The sequence below is a fragment of the Rosa rugosa genome, chromosome 5, assembly GCF_958449725.1.
Source record: "Rosa rugosa chromosome 5, drRosRugo1.1, whole genome shotgun sequence".
NCBI classification, from domain to species: domain Eukaryota; kingdom Viridiplantae; phylum Streptophyta; class Magnoliopsida; order Rosales; family Rosaceae; genus Rosa; species Rosa rugosa.
The window spans coordinates 29,797,737-29,812,730 of NC_084824.1; the positions used below are offsets into that span (position 1 = coordinate 29,797,737).

General features: G+C 38.3%; 1 protein-coding gene and 1 long non-coding RNA gene across 2 annotated transcripts; one reads left to right on the top strand and one right to left on the bottom strand.

The window, feature by feature from the left end:
* Window positions 1–5,399: 5,399 nt before the first annotated feature.
* LOC133712359 (mitochondrial import receptor subunit TOM40-1-like) lies at window positions 5,400–11,735 on the top strand. Its single transcript, XM_062138470.1, has 11 exons — window positions 5,400–5,685; window positions 5,928–6,009; window positions 6,104–6,203; window positions 6,310–6,405; window positions 6,505–6,555; window positions 7,532–7,597; window positions 8,327–8,428; window positions 9,778–9,846; window positions 9,988–10,071; window positions 10,946–11,041; window positions 11,336–11,735. Exons 1-11 carry the CDS (start codon window positions 5,562–5,564, stop codon window positions 11,390–11,392), a joined length of 927 nt encoding a protein of 308 aa, XP_061994454.1. The 5' UTR covers window positions 5,400–5,561; the 3' UTR covers window positions 11,393–11,735.
* A 1,336-nt stretch (window positions 11,736–13,071) lies between these two features.
* On the bottom strand, window positions 13,072–14,582 carry LOC133712806 (uncharacterized). The gene is made up of 2 exons (XR_009847614.1): window positions 13,429–14,582; window positions 13,072–13,294 (listed from the first exon to the last, which is right to left on the bottom strand). It is a non-coding gene; the product is annotated as an uncharacterized LOC133712806 (long non-coding RNA).
* Window positions 14,583–14,994: the final 412 nt, after the last annotated feature.

Consider the following 14,994-nt stretch of genomic DNA (forward strand, 5'->3'; position numbering starts at 1 on the left):
TTTTTTTTAAGCCCAAAATTCTTGGGTGGGCTTGAGTCCTCCCACTCATGTATCTGGATCCGCCAGTGGTTTGTAGATGATAACACAAACAAAAGTGATAAACTTTACATCAAAAATAGGGGTGGGCGCGGTGCGGTGCGGTTCGGTTCGGTTTGAGGCCCAAACCGCAACCAAATCACTTTTTTCGGTTGGCCTATATATCAAACCGCAACCGCATTACAAAAGGGCTGAACCGATTATTTCGGTTACACTATTTTTCAGTGCGGTGCGGGTCAGTTTCAGTTTGGAGCGATTTATTAATTTCAACTAGAAAGAGAGGGCTAAAATCAGGCTTATTTTTACCTAACAATTTCAATAAGACATAAATAAATTTTGAATGCATTTAGAGTCCACACAAATCGGCAAATGTCACCCAAATATCAAGCAACTTGCAGAAAGACCATAGCAACTTATTACACACACACACACATCCAACTTATATATCAATGATCAAGCAAACATAGCAACTTATTACAAACTGAAAACCTAATCAAAAATGGATTTCTTATATATTGAAAACCAACATTTCCATCAATAGAGAAATAATAAATAAATAAAATGTAATTAAAATAAATTCGGTGTGGGTCGGTTTAAATCGGTCGGTTTATGACCCGAAACCGCAACCGAACCGCTTTTATACGGTTCGGTGCGGTGTGATCATAAAACGAAACCGTTTTAGTTCGGTGCGGTTCGGGTCGGTAACCGCATTTTCGGTACAAAATGCCCACCCCTAATCAAAAACATACCCGATGATGAAAAAGCTCATGAATTTGAGAACCCAAATGGATGAAAAATCAAAGAAAGAATGGATTAAAGTGAATGGGAGGCTATCAAAGAATTTGACGGCGGGTGACATAGGTGGGTCTGAATGTGTTTGTAAGAAGAGGAGGGAGAGGAGGAGGGTGTGTATATCATCTCGGCATAGAAAGACGGTGTGAGTGAACCTAGTGCGTACGATAACGTGAAGGCTGACATGGAGCTAAGCCATTGGTTCGGTAGTGGCCTTATGGTGCAGATATAGTATATGGGATCTTGGCTATTGAGTTTGGGCCACTTGTTCTAGGTGTCGAGGACCAAGGTCAAGTCAGACATCAAACTGGAATTTTAAGGGCTGGGCACCTGAAACCGAAAAACCGAACCAGAACCCGAACCCGAACCCGAACCGGGCCCGTACCAAAAATAGACAAGACAGAATGGTTTAAAAACTTCAAATTTCACTATTTGGGCCCGTTCCGTTTAAACGGGACGGGCTTCGATTCGGCTAGTTGGAATCTCATAAAGGCCCGGGCCATACCGAAGTGTATATATTTATATACTTATCATCTTTCTCTCTCCCAGGCTCCCACTTTCTTTTCTTTCTTATCTCTCTCTCCCCCTTCTGCGTTCATCTCCTTTCTGGGTCTCTTTCCCTCACCCTTTTAAGATAGTCTTTTTACTCAAGACTTCCCTGACATGATTTGACAAATAAGTGATGTGTGTAGGTGATATGGCATGACACATAGGATTAAGGCCACAAATCTTAGGCCTCATTGAGACCGCAAATCATTTCCCTTTCAGGTACCAATAGTTTTGAGAAAAGGACAGCAGACTTGGAGCTTTTGATTACTTTGTGACTTTGTGTCCGATATATTATAGCAAACAACTTGTGTGGTGCCATGTTTTAATTTCATACAAGTTGATTTCTGGGCCGAATTGAAGCCACAAATGGTGACAGACAAGAAGATGGCCAGCCATGCATGGCATATAATAAGTAGTCATCCTTTTTTTCTTACAAAAATTAGAAATAAATGGGTTTGTATTGTAAAAGGAAATACAAAGCTATCTTAATACTCTGGGATTTTTATAGTTCGGCAAAGGAGGAGAAAGGCAAGTGTGGCAAATATGAACATAATGTTCATAACTTCAAGGAGAAGTTTCAAAGATAGCGATGTAGAACAAAAGGAACGTGGAAAAGTATCTTTCACTATATTTCACATGGTGAGCGACTTAGGTTCATTTGCATGTAACTTTTTCTGCATGTTATTGTAACCAAGCAAAAAATCCAAATTCATACTCCTCAACCTCCATCACCACCAACGCAACTACTATAAACTACATCACCAGCACCACTTCTTCATCATTACCACCCCAAGTTAATCAAATGAAGCATCAAATCATCCTCATCATCAAGAAATTCATAACCCATTCATAATCTCTTCGAACGGTAAACGATCAAAACTCTTTACTTTTACCTTCATTTCGATCTTTTAGGGGGACCAAAAGTTGACATTTTCTTCGGTTCAGTTTTCAAGGAAACTTCCTTCACAAAAGTTGTAGAGGATATTAAACCGAGTTCGTGGACATATGGCACGCTTAAATCGGAGTTCGTATGAAGAAGTTATGGTCAAAAATGTAAAAGTTATTATTTTGGGAAGTTTCTATAAATAGCATGATGAAAATGGAAACTTTCTATTTTCGTCAGCAAACCCTAACCCTTTTCTTTCCACGCTGACCCACACAACGAACCTGACACGAGGCCGAAAACTGGCCCGAACTCCGTCGTCCGGCGACCAATCTAGACTCCACTAGTGCCGTTTGAAAGCTCTTTCCTTTCTCTATCGATCTGTGGTGGTATGGTGACTCGATTCAAGGTGTAGAAGATGCAGTAAGGGGAAGAACACTGCAGTAGCGCTATTTCGAGTACCTGGCCAAAGCTTCATTTTTCGACCACCTCAGGCGACGATTCTTGTTGGGTTTTAGAACCTATGGGACACACATCAAACCCTCCTAATGGCTTGGGACGATTCGAAGTGAGGGAGGAGGGTGAGTCGAGCTTCAGAAGTTTTTGGAGAAAATCGAACCCATTTTCTTTCAAGGTAAATTCTGGCCATTCTAGTCATTTTTGGGCTTCGTTGTAGTTTTAAGAATGGAATGGGTTGTTGAGAGGAAGATTTTGGCATAGGTATTGATACTCGAATCGGGGGTTGACTTTTGGCCTTCTATTTTGGCTAGTTAGGTAGTACATGTTGTTATGGACTTGCATATATGAATATGGTAGATTTTGGTGAAGGTTTGCTATTGATAGGAGATTTCTGACATTTAGAATTTTGGATGTTGATTTATGAAAATCCAACTGTTCGATTTCCTTCATTTTTGTTCTAGAAAGCTAGAATTGATGAAACGATGATGTTGGTAAAGTTTGGTTCGACTTCGAGGAGTTTTGGAATTTTTAGGTTTCGGAGGGTCGACGATATCGAGTTTCGGTGTAATTATTGTAATTTATTTTGAGTCTTCCGTTCGATTATTTATGATGTACTGTTTTGTACAGGACAACGTACCGAGCTACGGCTCGACAAATGAATTCTTACACAAGACCATGCAGTTACCTCCATGAATAAATTGGCAGGTAGACTAGAGCTTTAACTGGATCGTAACCATTCACACAAGGGTTGATATCCCGATTTCGTAACCATTCACCTCTCTTCTCTTCCCTTGTCACCATCACCATTAATTGTAGCTGCACCAACCCATCTTCATGCCAAGTTAGCCTAAGATCCTTCGTAATCAAAGTTGACAGAACCAGTTCCAATGTAAATTGGCTTCATTTTGGGGTCCATCCCCATATCATCCTCCCGGCTTTGCCGAACACCCGCAATCCATAGTCTCTCCTCGATCATCACGGCTTGACGCTCTTCCGCTGGTTTGATCATCACAAATCTCTTCGGTCCGAATACACGCATAAGGTGATCCTGTTGCAGGAATGGAGAAGAGAGAGGTCGGAGAACATTGGAAAATTGAGATATGTTAAGTGAATAGTAATTGATATTTGTCGGCGTAATTTAATCCAAATTACAATAAACATTTTTTTTTTGAACGAAATAGGTCAGCCCTTTCATTAGATTCAGCGAGCAGTACAAAAACGAAACACCCCAATGGGGTCGACAGAAAGCAATCGTTCCTTAGAACCTCATGACACCCTATTCTAGAAGAATAAAATCCCAAAAAATCCCGAGTACACCCACCTTTTAGGAAGTCCAAGCACCATTATTCTAACAAAAACCAGACACCTCGAAGCAGCGGATGACAACCATCCACCAGGCATAAATGGTAACAACTAAGGCACTGGTTTTTGCGGTCCAAACAAAATTTAAAAAGTAATATGCCAGTGAGACCGAACCAATCCAATCCCATGGCAAAAAGATAAGCCGTCCCACTTGAAACACTAGATCGGTGAGCCCAAAGCTGAAGCCCACCGACCAGATCAAGACCCAAGAAGCCCCTCCACTCCAGATGTAGGCCCAATGAGTAGGGTAAACCAAATCCGTAACCCATTGAGCCCACATGTGTCTTTTCAGCCTAACTCCATCAGTCGCACTGCCGTCGACCTTCGCCGTTAGAGCCGCCGCTCCATCATCTTCATCCTCCCCACAAAGACTACCGAACACAGCCGTGTCCACAGTAATTCCTCGGCCTGAACCCGAACCCGATCTAGCACAGCCTCCGGGATAACGCACAACCCCGTCAGAGACTGCTCGATCCCAGCAATCCATCACTTCCGGAGAACCCCCTCTCGGATCTGAAACCAGATAGCCTTGACCCCAGCCATCAACGAAACCCCATCCTACCTCCCCCAGAGCGAAAGGCCCAGCACCGCTTAACGCCGGCGAAATGAAATCTCGAGTTTTCGCAGCCAAACCGACCGCCATCATGGGACAACGTCGAAGCCCATCGCTGACGCTGCCAAATAGGGGAGAAGAAAGACGAGCGCCGCCACCCTTCCAACTCCAAATTACCAAGCCACCACGCGGCCGGACAACCTCTCTTTCGAGAGTCAAGACATTTGCAGAGCCGCCGCCGCCCAGTAAGGCATGTTGCGGTCTTAGGGTTTTGCTCTCGAGAGAAAGAGAGAGCATGGTTTTACTAACAAGGTTGTCAACGGATTGTTAAAAACATTAGTTCAAATTGATTCCATATAATTTGTTTAACATATTTTCTTTCTAAAAATACAGTGGATAATTGACTAAATAAATATCTCAAATAACTTCATTTAAAATTCCATATATTCTTCTAACTTTTTACTGTTTGTTTACAACATTTACTAACATTAGAATTTTCTCGATATTTCCATTGAATTTTTTGATTATTGGAACCACTTTATATTATAGTTCTTTTAGAGCAACTCCAACAGCTTCCATATAATTTATGTATTATAAAGCTTTAAATTTTGCTTCCCTATTAGTCTAGAAAAGCAAAAGATGACTAGAAACATTTTTCTTTAATTTTGGATATGTAGTGATATTGGTATTTATTTTCATCTTGCTTGAAAATTACTTTACCTAGAAGGCTACAAAAGCAAAAGGTATCAACGGCCCATTTGATTCCTCGCAAGTTTTAACCCAAAACAGCCGATACTAGGGTTTTAGAGTCCGGAGGTTTTGACATTAGAAAGAGAGAGCAGACTCTCTCCCTCGATCTCCCCTAAACCACTCTCAACTCTTGCTTCGTCTTCTTCTTCTTCTTCTTCATAGTCGAAGCTTTCAACAATGGCGGGCCTCGTTCCTCCTCCACCCACTGCTGCTCCTGATACTCCCAAACAGAATGAGAGAGTCGATTACCTCAATCTCCCTTGCCCTATTCCCTACGACGAGATCTCCCGCGAAGCTTACAGTCAGTCCCTCTCTCACTCTCACTCTGCGATTGATTATATGCTTCCTGCTTTGCTCTCTCTATATCTGTGGAAACTCTACGATTTTTGTTCTCGGATTTTCAATTTATTTTACTTTGTTTCTGTACATATTGCAAGTATATGAATTCGCTGTGAAATAGACAATTTTGTGATTCGTGTTGGAGTCTGGAACTGTGTGTACTCTAGTTGAAGTGTGAAATTAGTTGTATGGGATGATATGCAGTGTCTTTAAAGCCAGAGCTTTTCGAGGGGATGCGAATCGACTTTACCAAAGGTCTCAATCAGAAGTTCTCACTCAGTCACAGGTTGGATCACACAATCCTTTGCTGCATCAATGTTCTAGCTGTTTATTTCGGATTCTGATCTGACTCCCTTTTCTTTTCTTTTCTTTGTCGACAGTGTGACCATGGGACCTACAGAGGTTCCTTCCCAGTCTACTGAAACTATTAAAATTCCCACTGCTCAGTATGAGTTTGGTGCCAATTTTTTGGACCCAAAGGTGACTCTAGTCCTCTTATTTCAACTGCTCATTTCGGGATGGATATCTTTCAACAACACTTGTTTTAATCGTGACTCTGCCCTGTTAAAAAATTGGTGTTATGCAGCTGATGCTTGTCGGGAGAGTATTGACTGATGGGAGGCTCAATGCGAGAGTAAAGTGTGATTTAACCGAGAATCTTTCTTTGAAGGCTAATTCTCAGGTGATTTGCAACGCCGTTAAATGACTTTTTCCCCTTTTTTTGCGTTTTACGGATTTAAATGTATAAGCTAGTTGGTAACGTCTGTGTGTGTATTTACAGCTTACCAACGAGCCACACATGTCACATGGCATGGCCAGTTTTGATTACAAGGTATAGTGTTCTGGCATTAAATTTGTTTCTTTTGTGCCTCTGTATGCAACTCTCTCTCTGAAAAAAATTTGTACATGCCATTTATTAAGTAAAAACTGTAGCTACTTCAACCTCTACATGTTATGTACTTTTCTGTTTCTATCACAATGTTCAGCTGAACTTAAAGACAATGTGCTTTTTGATTCACGCCATCTATAGCTTGTTCACACAAACATAAATAAGAATCTTCTGCTGGATCCATTATCATTGTTTAATCATTTTCTTTTCAAAAATTGACAAAGTTAACCCTGTAAATGTAATTATAAATCACCTCCTGGATAGTTGATACCCTTGGACTATACTAAAATTAGGATGGCTAAATTACTGATGGTGTTCGAAATAAGAGGATAGGCTATCAGGATTAGTTGAACTGATCTGGTTCAAAAGTGTCTTAAGAGATTCAGAAGAAGAAACAATGTAGAATCAGAGAAGAGTGAAAACACGAGGCACCTGACCTAGATTTATCCGGTGAAATACTAGGTAGGGTTATTAATTTTCTCGTGTTTGGACTTCTTAAGGAGGGGAATTAAAAAAAAAACAGGTATGTCCTGTTTGTGTTAAATGTTCTTGTGCTTTTGTACTTCAACTAATATGCTGCAAATTTTGTACACACTTGAGTTTGGACATTAAGTGGATTAGTTTTCGAAGGGCTAGATCATTGTTGTAATTCAAGACTAACTTCTGTCCACCCATCTAACTTTTTCCTCTATTTCAACAACTGAATCCCAGAGATAATGCACATGTGTTGCAATTTCCCACCCAAGGAAAGTGATGTTTTATATTTGGGAAGTGTAATTGAGTGAATTATCTTCTATATCTTTCAAATGACATTTTTTTATTGATCTTTTATATGTATCTTGAGCGAAGCACTGTGTTATTAATATTATAAATTCTTTTTCTATAATATTATAAATCCTTTTTCTATACTTTTGTACAGGGTAAGGATTTCCGGTCACAGTTTCAACTAGGGAATGGTGCATTGTTTGGTGCAAACTATATTCAGGTGAATTCTTTGGATATTCTATTTAAACTTTTATATTCAAGTATGATTTAGAGTAAACATTGTCGCATCTACATATGTTTGTGATGTCACATCAGTACTCTCTGAAAAGAGCTCAGTACAAAAAGAGAAGAACTTTGATAGTATGTATAACATACTAGGGCTTAGTTTGGGATTGTCGTGCCATCAAAGGTGCTTATTTCAGAATTTTGTTGCCACTAGCAGCAGTTTTAAGAAGCAGCTGGGAGGTTCATTTTCAAACTTGCTGCGAGTAAAGCAAGTAATCAAAATTTCTGTCTAACCTAGGATACTCTCAACTGGTAAATATTAGAACCCCTAGAAAGTTCAGTTCTCTTATCACTTGAGTTTCAACCAGAAAGCTATTTGAATTGAATTTAATGTGACGCCACCATGGAGTTCACAATTCAAGTCAAGTTTCTAAATTTTCCTCGTAAGCTTGGCTTTTTGGCTTATGTCGGATTCCTTTCAGTTTCTTTCGATATGATGCGTATGTTTAACTTCTGAGATATTTATGATGTTTTTGAACTGCATTTTATCTATTCATTTGGATGTTCATTATATTTGATCAATTTTGTCTTCTTAGTGATTAACTATGTTTTGTTGTCTTCATGCCAATGCTGTGCATGCTTCTCTTAGTAGATCCATATTTTCCATCAATCTAACTAGTTATAAGCATGTTTATCCAATACTTAAGTGCTGGTTGATTTTCAGAGTGTAACCCCCAATCTGTCCGTGGGTGGTGAAGTGTTTTGGGCTGGTCAGCATCGGAAGTCTGGTATTGGCTATGCTGCTCGATACAATACAGACAAGATGGTATGACTCCTCGAACCCTTAATTATAACATCCTGATATCATATACTTAATTTTTCTTTCTACTATCGATGTAATGCAATATTTCTGTTTCACACAAATGATCATCAATTTGTTGCCTTCTTGCACCAGAGATGTTATGCATTGGGATTTATATATGCCTAGAAAGTATATCAGAACTTAACTGTATGCGTACACCTTTGTTTCTGTTTTTGACTACCTCTTCATGGTAAAATAATCTCACAGTTTTAGGGGTAAAGCAAATCATGAGCCTTCTGATATATGGTATCTGATCTTTCTAAAGGGGCTGGATTAGTGGAAACTCATAGCAGCGATGCCTTCTAGCTCCAATGGTAGAGCACTTTACCTCCACACCTATGTAGAGATCCCAGTCTTGGTCTTGCCCATGTCCTCCCCCGATTAAAAGATAAAAAAATGCAATATCCAAGATGTAGGGTATTTACTATCTAGGAATATGCTCTCAGATTTGTGCAAAATAAACTAATCTAGACCCACACATACACAGATATGGTGAATAAAAAATCAATAAAAAATAAACATTATAACTACGGATTTTCTGCAATTCTTCAAGTTGGTGATGTCATATGGTACAGGATCGCTGGATTATTAGGCTATGCATTTGGTCAAATCACCGTAGGTGTTTAAAGACTGCAGATATAGCAGTGGTTGCAAAGTCCATGATGAGTTTGAATTTGGGTTTGAAAACGAATCTGAATGATTTGAGGTGGAGTTATCTTCAATATCAAGAATTTTTCAAGCAGTTGGTTTGTAGTTGCAGATCAGTCTCAACATTATTGAGGCTAACTGCGGGGTCTTCCCCCGGTTCTCCATGATGCTACTATACCAAGGTTTGAACCAGCGGAAGTGATTTGGAAAGCAAACCAGGTCGAAGTCAGCCTGGATTGCCGCTCATCAAAGCTCAATACATGTTATTTGGTCCAGAAAGGATACCAAATTAGGTTCTTATTCATTGCTTAGCAGCTTCCAACAATTGTGGTATTATGCTTTTGTGGGAGTAAAATCCTGTTCGTTGTATGGAGATGTCTTGGCTAATTATTTGGATTATTTAGATGGAAAGGCACAAAAGTAGCTTTAAAGAGCACAGAGGCATGGATCTGGAGGTGTTGCGGGATAGGGTTGTTTACTGCTTTTCTTGTGTGCTTCGATTTCTGGTTCTTATCTTGGCTGTGGTGTGACTTCTGCTTTATTCTTCTTGTAATGTAGTATCTTTTAGAGTGACTCTTATTCCGGTGCTTGTGTGGTTCTGTGTTGTGATTAATGTGTAACTATTGTGATTAATACCCTGATCTAGTTTTTTTTTTACCCCTCAGGTTGCCACAGGGCAGGTTGCTAGTACTGGAGTTGTTGCTATGAGCTATGTTCAGAAGGTGTCTGATAAGGTGAGTAAAGGAGATCTATGATTAAATATCTTCCGGACCAAAATGTGCATCACTAGGTTTAGTCTTTGGAGATTGTTTGAATAGCTTGATGCTGTTTCTTTTTCATGGTTTCCCTAATGTTAATTTCATTCTTTCTTGTAGGTTTCTCTAGCATCAGATTTCATGTACAACTACTTATCAAGAGACGTGACAGCTAGCTTCGGTTATGATTACATTCTGCGACAGGTAGCTTTTGCTTCTGAATATTCAAAATCTTACGACTAGTGTTATAAAAAAAAAGAAAAAGGAAACACCGTTGTTTTTGTTTACTAATCAAACAAGGTTTTGTTGTTACAAAAATTTAAAATAAAAACCAAGAGATTCTTGAGTAAACATTGTCCTTATGCCTTTTTAATTTTTTCCCTGTGATATATATAATTCAATGGTTCTTATTTCTCTGCAATAAATATATGTTCTTGTTCTGTCATCCTCTGTAATCTCACTATACACACTAGTCCGTGGCAAGGTACACAATCAGTGAATCTGACAGCTGTTGGGGTTTTACCACCTAGGAGGTGTTGTATCAGGTTCCTATAGTCAGTGGACTATGTGGCCTCTTGGTAGTATGTTGACTCGATTTGATCCCACATTGAGTGGAATCTTGCTAGGCAACACTACTTGCTCATTCTTTGTTAAATATTATCTTGCCAGAAAGTAGGCAGGTTATATTGCTACTAGCAATTAAGACACTGATCTGGTGGATTCATGTCTGAATATGTGGTCATGACTCATGACTGATAGTCAAACAACAAAACGATATTCTGAATATGGTTCCTATTGCAACCAATATATAGTTCTCAACAGATTAAATGCATCTGTTATTTCTTTTCAATTCTGGTTTCTTAAAATCAATGATATGGTTCATGGTCTGAGCATGATATTTATAGGTTTTGTATAATAGTGATACAAAAGCCGGTCAATAAAACCTTTTGTATTAATTCAAAGCTCTTGTTATGATATTAATAATCAGAGCTGGAATCTGGGTTCTGTTCCTAAATGTTCATGTGGATTTTTTTTCAAGTTATGTTAATTCATCTTAATATTTTTTTTACTGTTGCAGTGTCGTCTTAGAGGAAAGATTGATTCCAATGGTGTAGCTGCTGCCTTTTTGGAAGAGCGACTAAATATGGGTCTTAATTTTATTCTTTCTGCAGAGGTGAGGTCTAGTGTATTTTTTCTCTCTTCAGATGAGGCAAACATGCTTCACTCAATTACCTTTTTTCCTTCTGTTTTTCGGACATGTTTACTCAACTCACCTAGATGCATTTCCATGAATAGTGGAAATATTGACATTTATGAAAATTTTAGTTGTTTATTAATCATCCCTCCACGTTCTTGATTGGTTTCTTTAGGTTGGTGCACTTAGACTCTAGGCACATTTCCTTTTAATAAAGTACCCTACATTGTGGATTCTCTGTTGACAAGTACTAATGTAATATATGCCATGCAGATTGATCATAGAAAGAAAGACTACAAATTTGGGTTTGGATTGACTGTTGGAGAGTAAGTGAATTTGGAGGACCAACGCTGTTTCGTCATTCTTGCCGGCAAGATAATATCTATTAATTTTTGCTTCCGAGTTAAACTATTGTCACAGGCTTCCATCATTTAAGCCAGTTTTAGCAGATGTCATTTATTTGGAGTTCTTTTTTTTTTTTTTTTTTCAAATACAGTTGTAGAATGGCATTTCAAATAATGCAAATTGAGGCTTTAGCTACAGTAGTGACTGTAATTGCTGACTCTTTATCTTGTTGGTATGTTGTTATATATCTACATTCAACTTGAATTGTTCCAACATATACATATGTAAGGGGGACGTATAATATTAGCATCATTTTCTATTCCCTCTATTGACATGAACTAGATCGGCCAATTGAATACGAAATGACCTGTCACAACATGTTTGGATAAAATGTTTCAATCCAAATGGAATATTTGCTCTGTGAGAGGTTGGATACAATAGCAATAGTTTTCTACCAAAGTGAAAGTTTATTGGGTAAGTTGACAAAAAACGTGGAGATTTGAGTTTAGAATTTGACCCTTTACAAAACCAAAAGCATTTCACAGGCGCCAAATGCAGCATATTCATAGGTGCCAAATTTAATAATGTGATAATACAAAGAAATTTGCCGTGTTTAGCCCAATAAAATTGAATTTTATACATATAATATTGCACTTGCATATGCCTAATACCGAGGGAACAAAAGAAAATCACTGACGCTTGGTGGTTCCAGTGGTAAAGAGCTTGTTCCCCTTAAGCAAGGTCTCGAGTTCGAGCCTTGTGAATGGAGCAGCCAGCGTTGGGAGCGCTTCCCTCCAAAATGGGGTCCGACCCGGCTCGAGGGATTAGTCCTTGTCTACGGGTGGGGGATACCCTGTTCTAACCAAAAAAGAACAAAAGAAAACTGGGGAATTGATCTTTCCAAAGCCTATAATGGATTGAATTGGAAATTTATTGAAGATGCCGATTCAAATTCCTATTGAGATAATTAAGCTTATTATGAATTGTGTAACAACTACTAGCTCTTAGGATTGTCTAAATGGGGAATTGACAGTCCTTGACTGCTTCTAGAGGGATAAGATAAGGGAATCCTCTATCCCTTATTTATTTGTTCTATGTGGAAAATCTGTCTCATTTGATAACCTCTGCCCTCTGCTGGGGAAGTTGGTCAGTAGAAGACAGCAAGAGCTTCAGGCTCTGGCCCCTTCATTTCTCATTTGTATTTTGCAGATAATCTCATTTTATTTTATTATTATTATTTTTATGTTTTTTTTTTTTTTTTGGCTAGAAGCTAGCTGCCATCAAGCTATGGTTTTAAAGAAATGTTTGGATCTTTTTTGTGATTTATCTGATAAAAGTCAGCTTCGATAAGTCTGTCACCTGTTGCTCTCCTAATAATGATCAAAATACTCCTAGCGTTTTCAATTTTGACTTTCAAGAAGTAGGTTGTTTTAGGGAATTTGTTTTGTAATTTTATTTTTACTATCGAAAAATAAAAAAACATTTCTTTTAGACGACAATTACTTGTCATCTCTCTTTTCATGCATTCAATAAATCTTTGGTTGCCCCAAAAAAAGAAAAAGAAAACAGAGGTTGCATATACCTTAAAAGGAACAAACAGAAACATAAAAGATCAAAGTGGAATTATCGCTCGCTGTATTAAAAATGAAATCTTTATTAAAGAAAAAGAAAAAAGTTCATACAGAGGACTTTCTTTTCGAATCTTGGTACGGTAGATGGCCAAAGCCTACAAACTACAACTCATCTACAAAATTGCCAGAGTACATAAACCCAAGAGCATCATTCCCAAACATGAACACCCAGTTTAGCATCATGCCTAAGTCCTAACCAGGGAAAGCAATCAGCATTCAGCCACCTCCTTTCGCTCGCTATTTTCGTTGGGATAAACTACAAGATCAATCACCATAAATTGAAGTCTTGCAGCTTTGCACCATAAGCATGGATGGTTTAATAACTCAACCATACGTCCATATCACATTCAACATAAAGAGCATGAATACCGCTTCTCCAGGCTAAATTACCTCGTTAAAGCACAGAAGGAATCCCGACATTAGTAGAAAAATCATTCCCTGAATTCTTACTTCCATTGGTGTTGAGCTTCAAAAGTATGAATAGGAGGAGGGCACCATTTTAAACCAACAGACAGTTTTCCTTGGACCAATTATTTTGCATACTCAATAATACTGCACTGCAGCCTATTTAGGAGGATAGAACTACAGAAGCAACATAAAACACAACTTCACATTGCCACTGCCAAATAGACCACAAAAAGTGAAAAACCAATGAGTAGATGTAGAAATGTGAACTTCAGCTTTCAGATTAGCAGCTATAATAAAAATTACAAGTAAGCCTGCTCCAACTTTGAAGAATCACATCAGTGTAATAAATGGTCTGAAGGTTCAGTGTGCAACTTCCATCCAGCACTAATAGGATCACTATTGTCATCTGCATACTTAAAGATTAGTAAGGAATTTCCAATGACACACGGCCCACAAGAACTTCTATTTTTGCAAGTTTCCCCTTCTGCTTCTAATGTTCTGTTGTTATATCAGCTAGGTGCAGGCTGCCCTAGCGGGTTTGCTTTATTGTCTTCTTTTCTTGTTCCTAATCGAAAAAAAATTCTTCTCCACTCGCTAACACTACCAGGCATTTTTTTTTTTTAAATTTCATTTTCCCTTACATGTCATAGAGAATTTTCATTATAAACAGTCGAGGAAAATGGGTGCCCAAAGAACAAACCTGGTCAGCTGGAGCAGGTGGTTTCTACCTGAAATTTTGATCTAATGCAGCTGCATTGCTATATTCAACATTCACTAGTTTATTGAAATCACTAAAGAGTAAAAAGCAGTCAGATATGTAATATAGATAGAAAAATCACAAGGTGTACCAAAGACTTGCAGAAACTAATGAGCCAATTCTATGAGCAAAATTGTATCGCTATTGTTGGATTGTTGCAGGGATATGCTCTTCTGGGTCAGTCCACATTCCAAGCCCCCCTAATGATAAATTCAGTAAATATGTATCTGAGGGATAAGCATAGATAAATGTTGAAGCAATTACAGATGATTATATGTGCATCACAACAAAAGAGCCTAGACAGCCAGGAGTCTGACAATTAAAGAAGACTACAGTACTAGTTAGCATAAGGGTAGTTGAAGCAGAATAGTGGCAAAATGAATTCGATCATCTTCTATCTCCTACAGCTCTTTAATTCTGTATGTTGCTTTTACTCCTAAGACAGTATCACAAAGTTCATCTCAAATATTCCACAAAATGCAATTAGTAGAAATTCATCTGAAAACATGACTAAATACGAGAAGAACTAAGCCAACTAAACTTATCTTTCCTAAAAAGCGATAAAAGGTTAGCAACTCTAATAACCTCATGATATAACATTCATGATAAAATCTGATCTAAACCTGCTGTTGAGACTAATTTCTACTACATTTTTAGTACATTTCTCTCTACATTTTGCTTAGTTGTTTCCTTAACAATGTCATTTCTAACTTGTTTTGTGTTTTTAGGTAGTTTTGAGTCTGGAAATGGAAGGCAAGGAGTTATATGCGCAGAAATGGGAAAGAAATGGA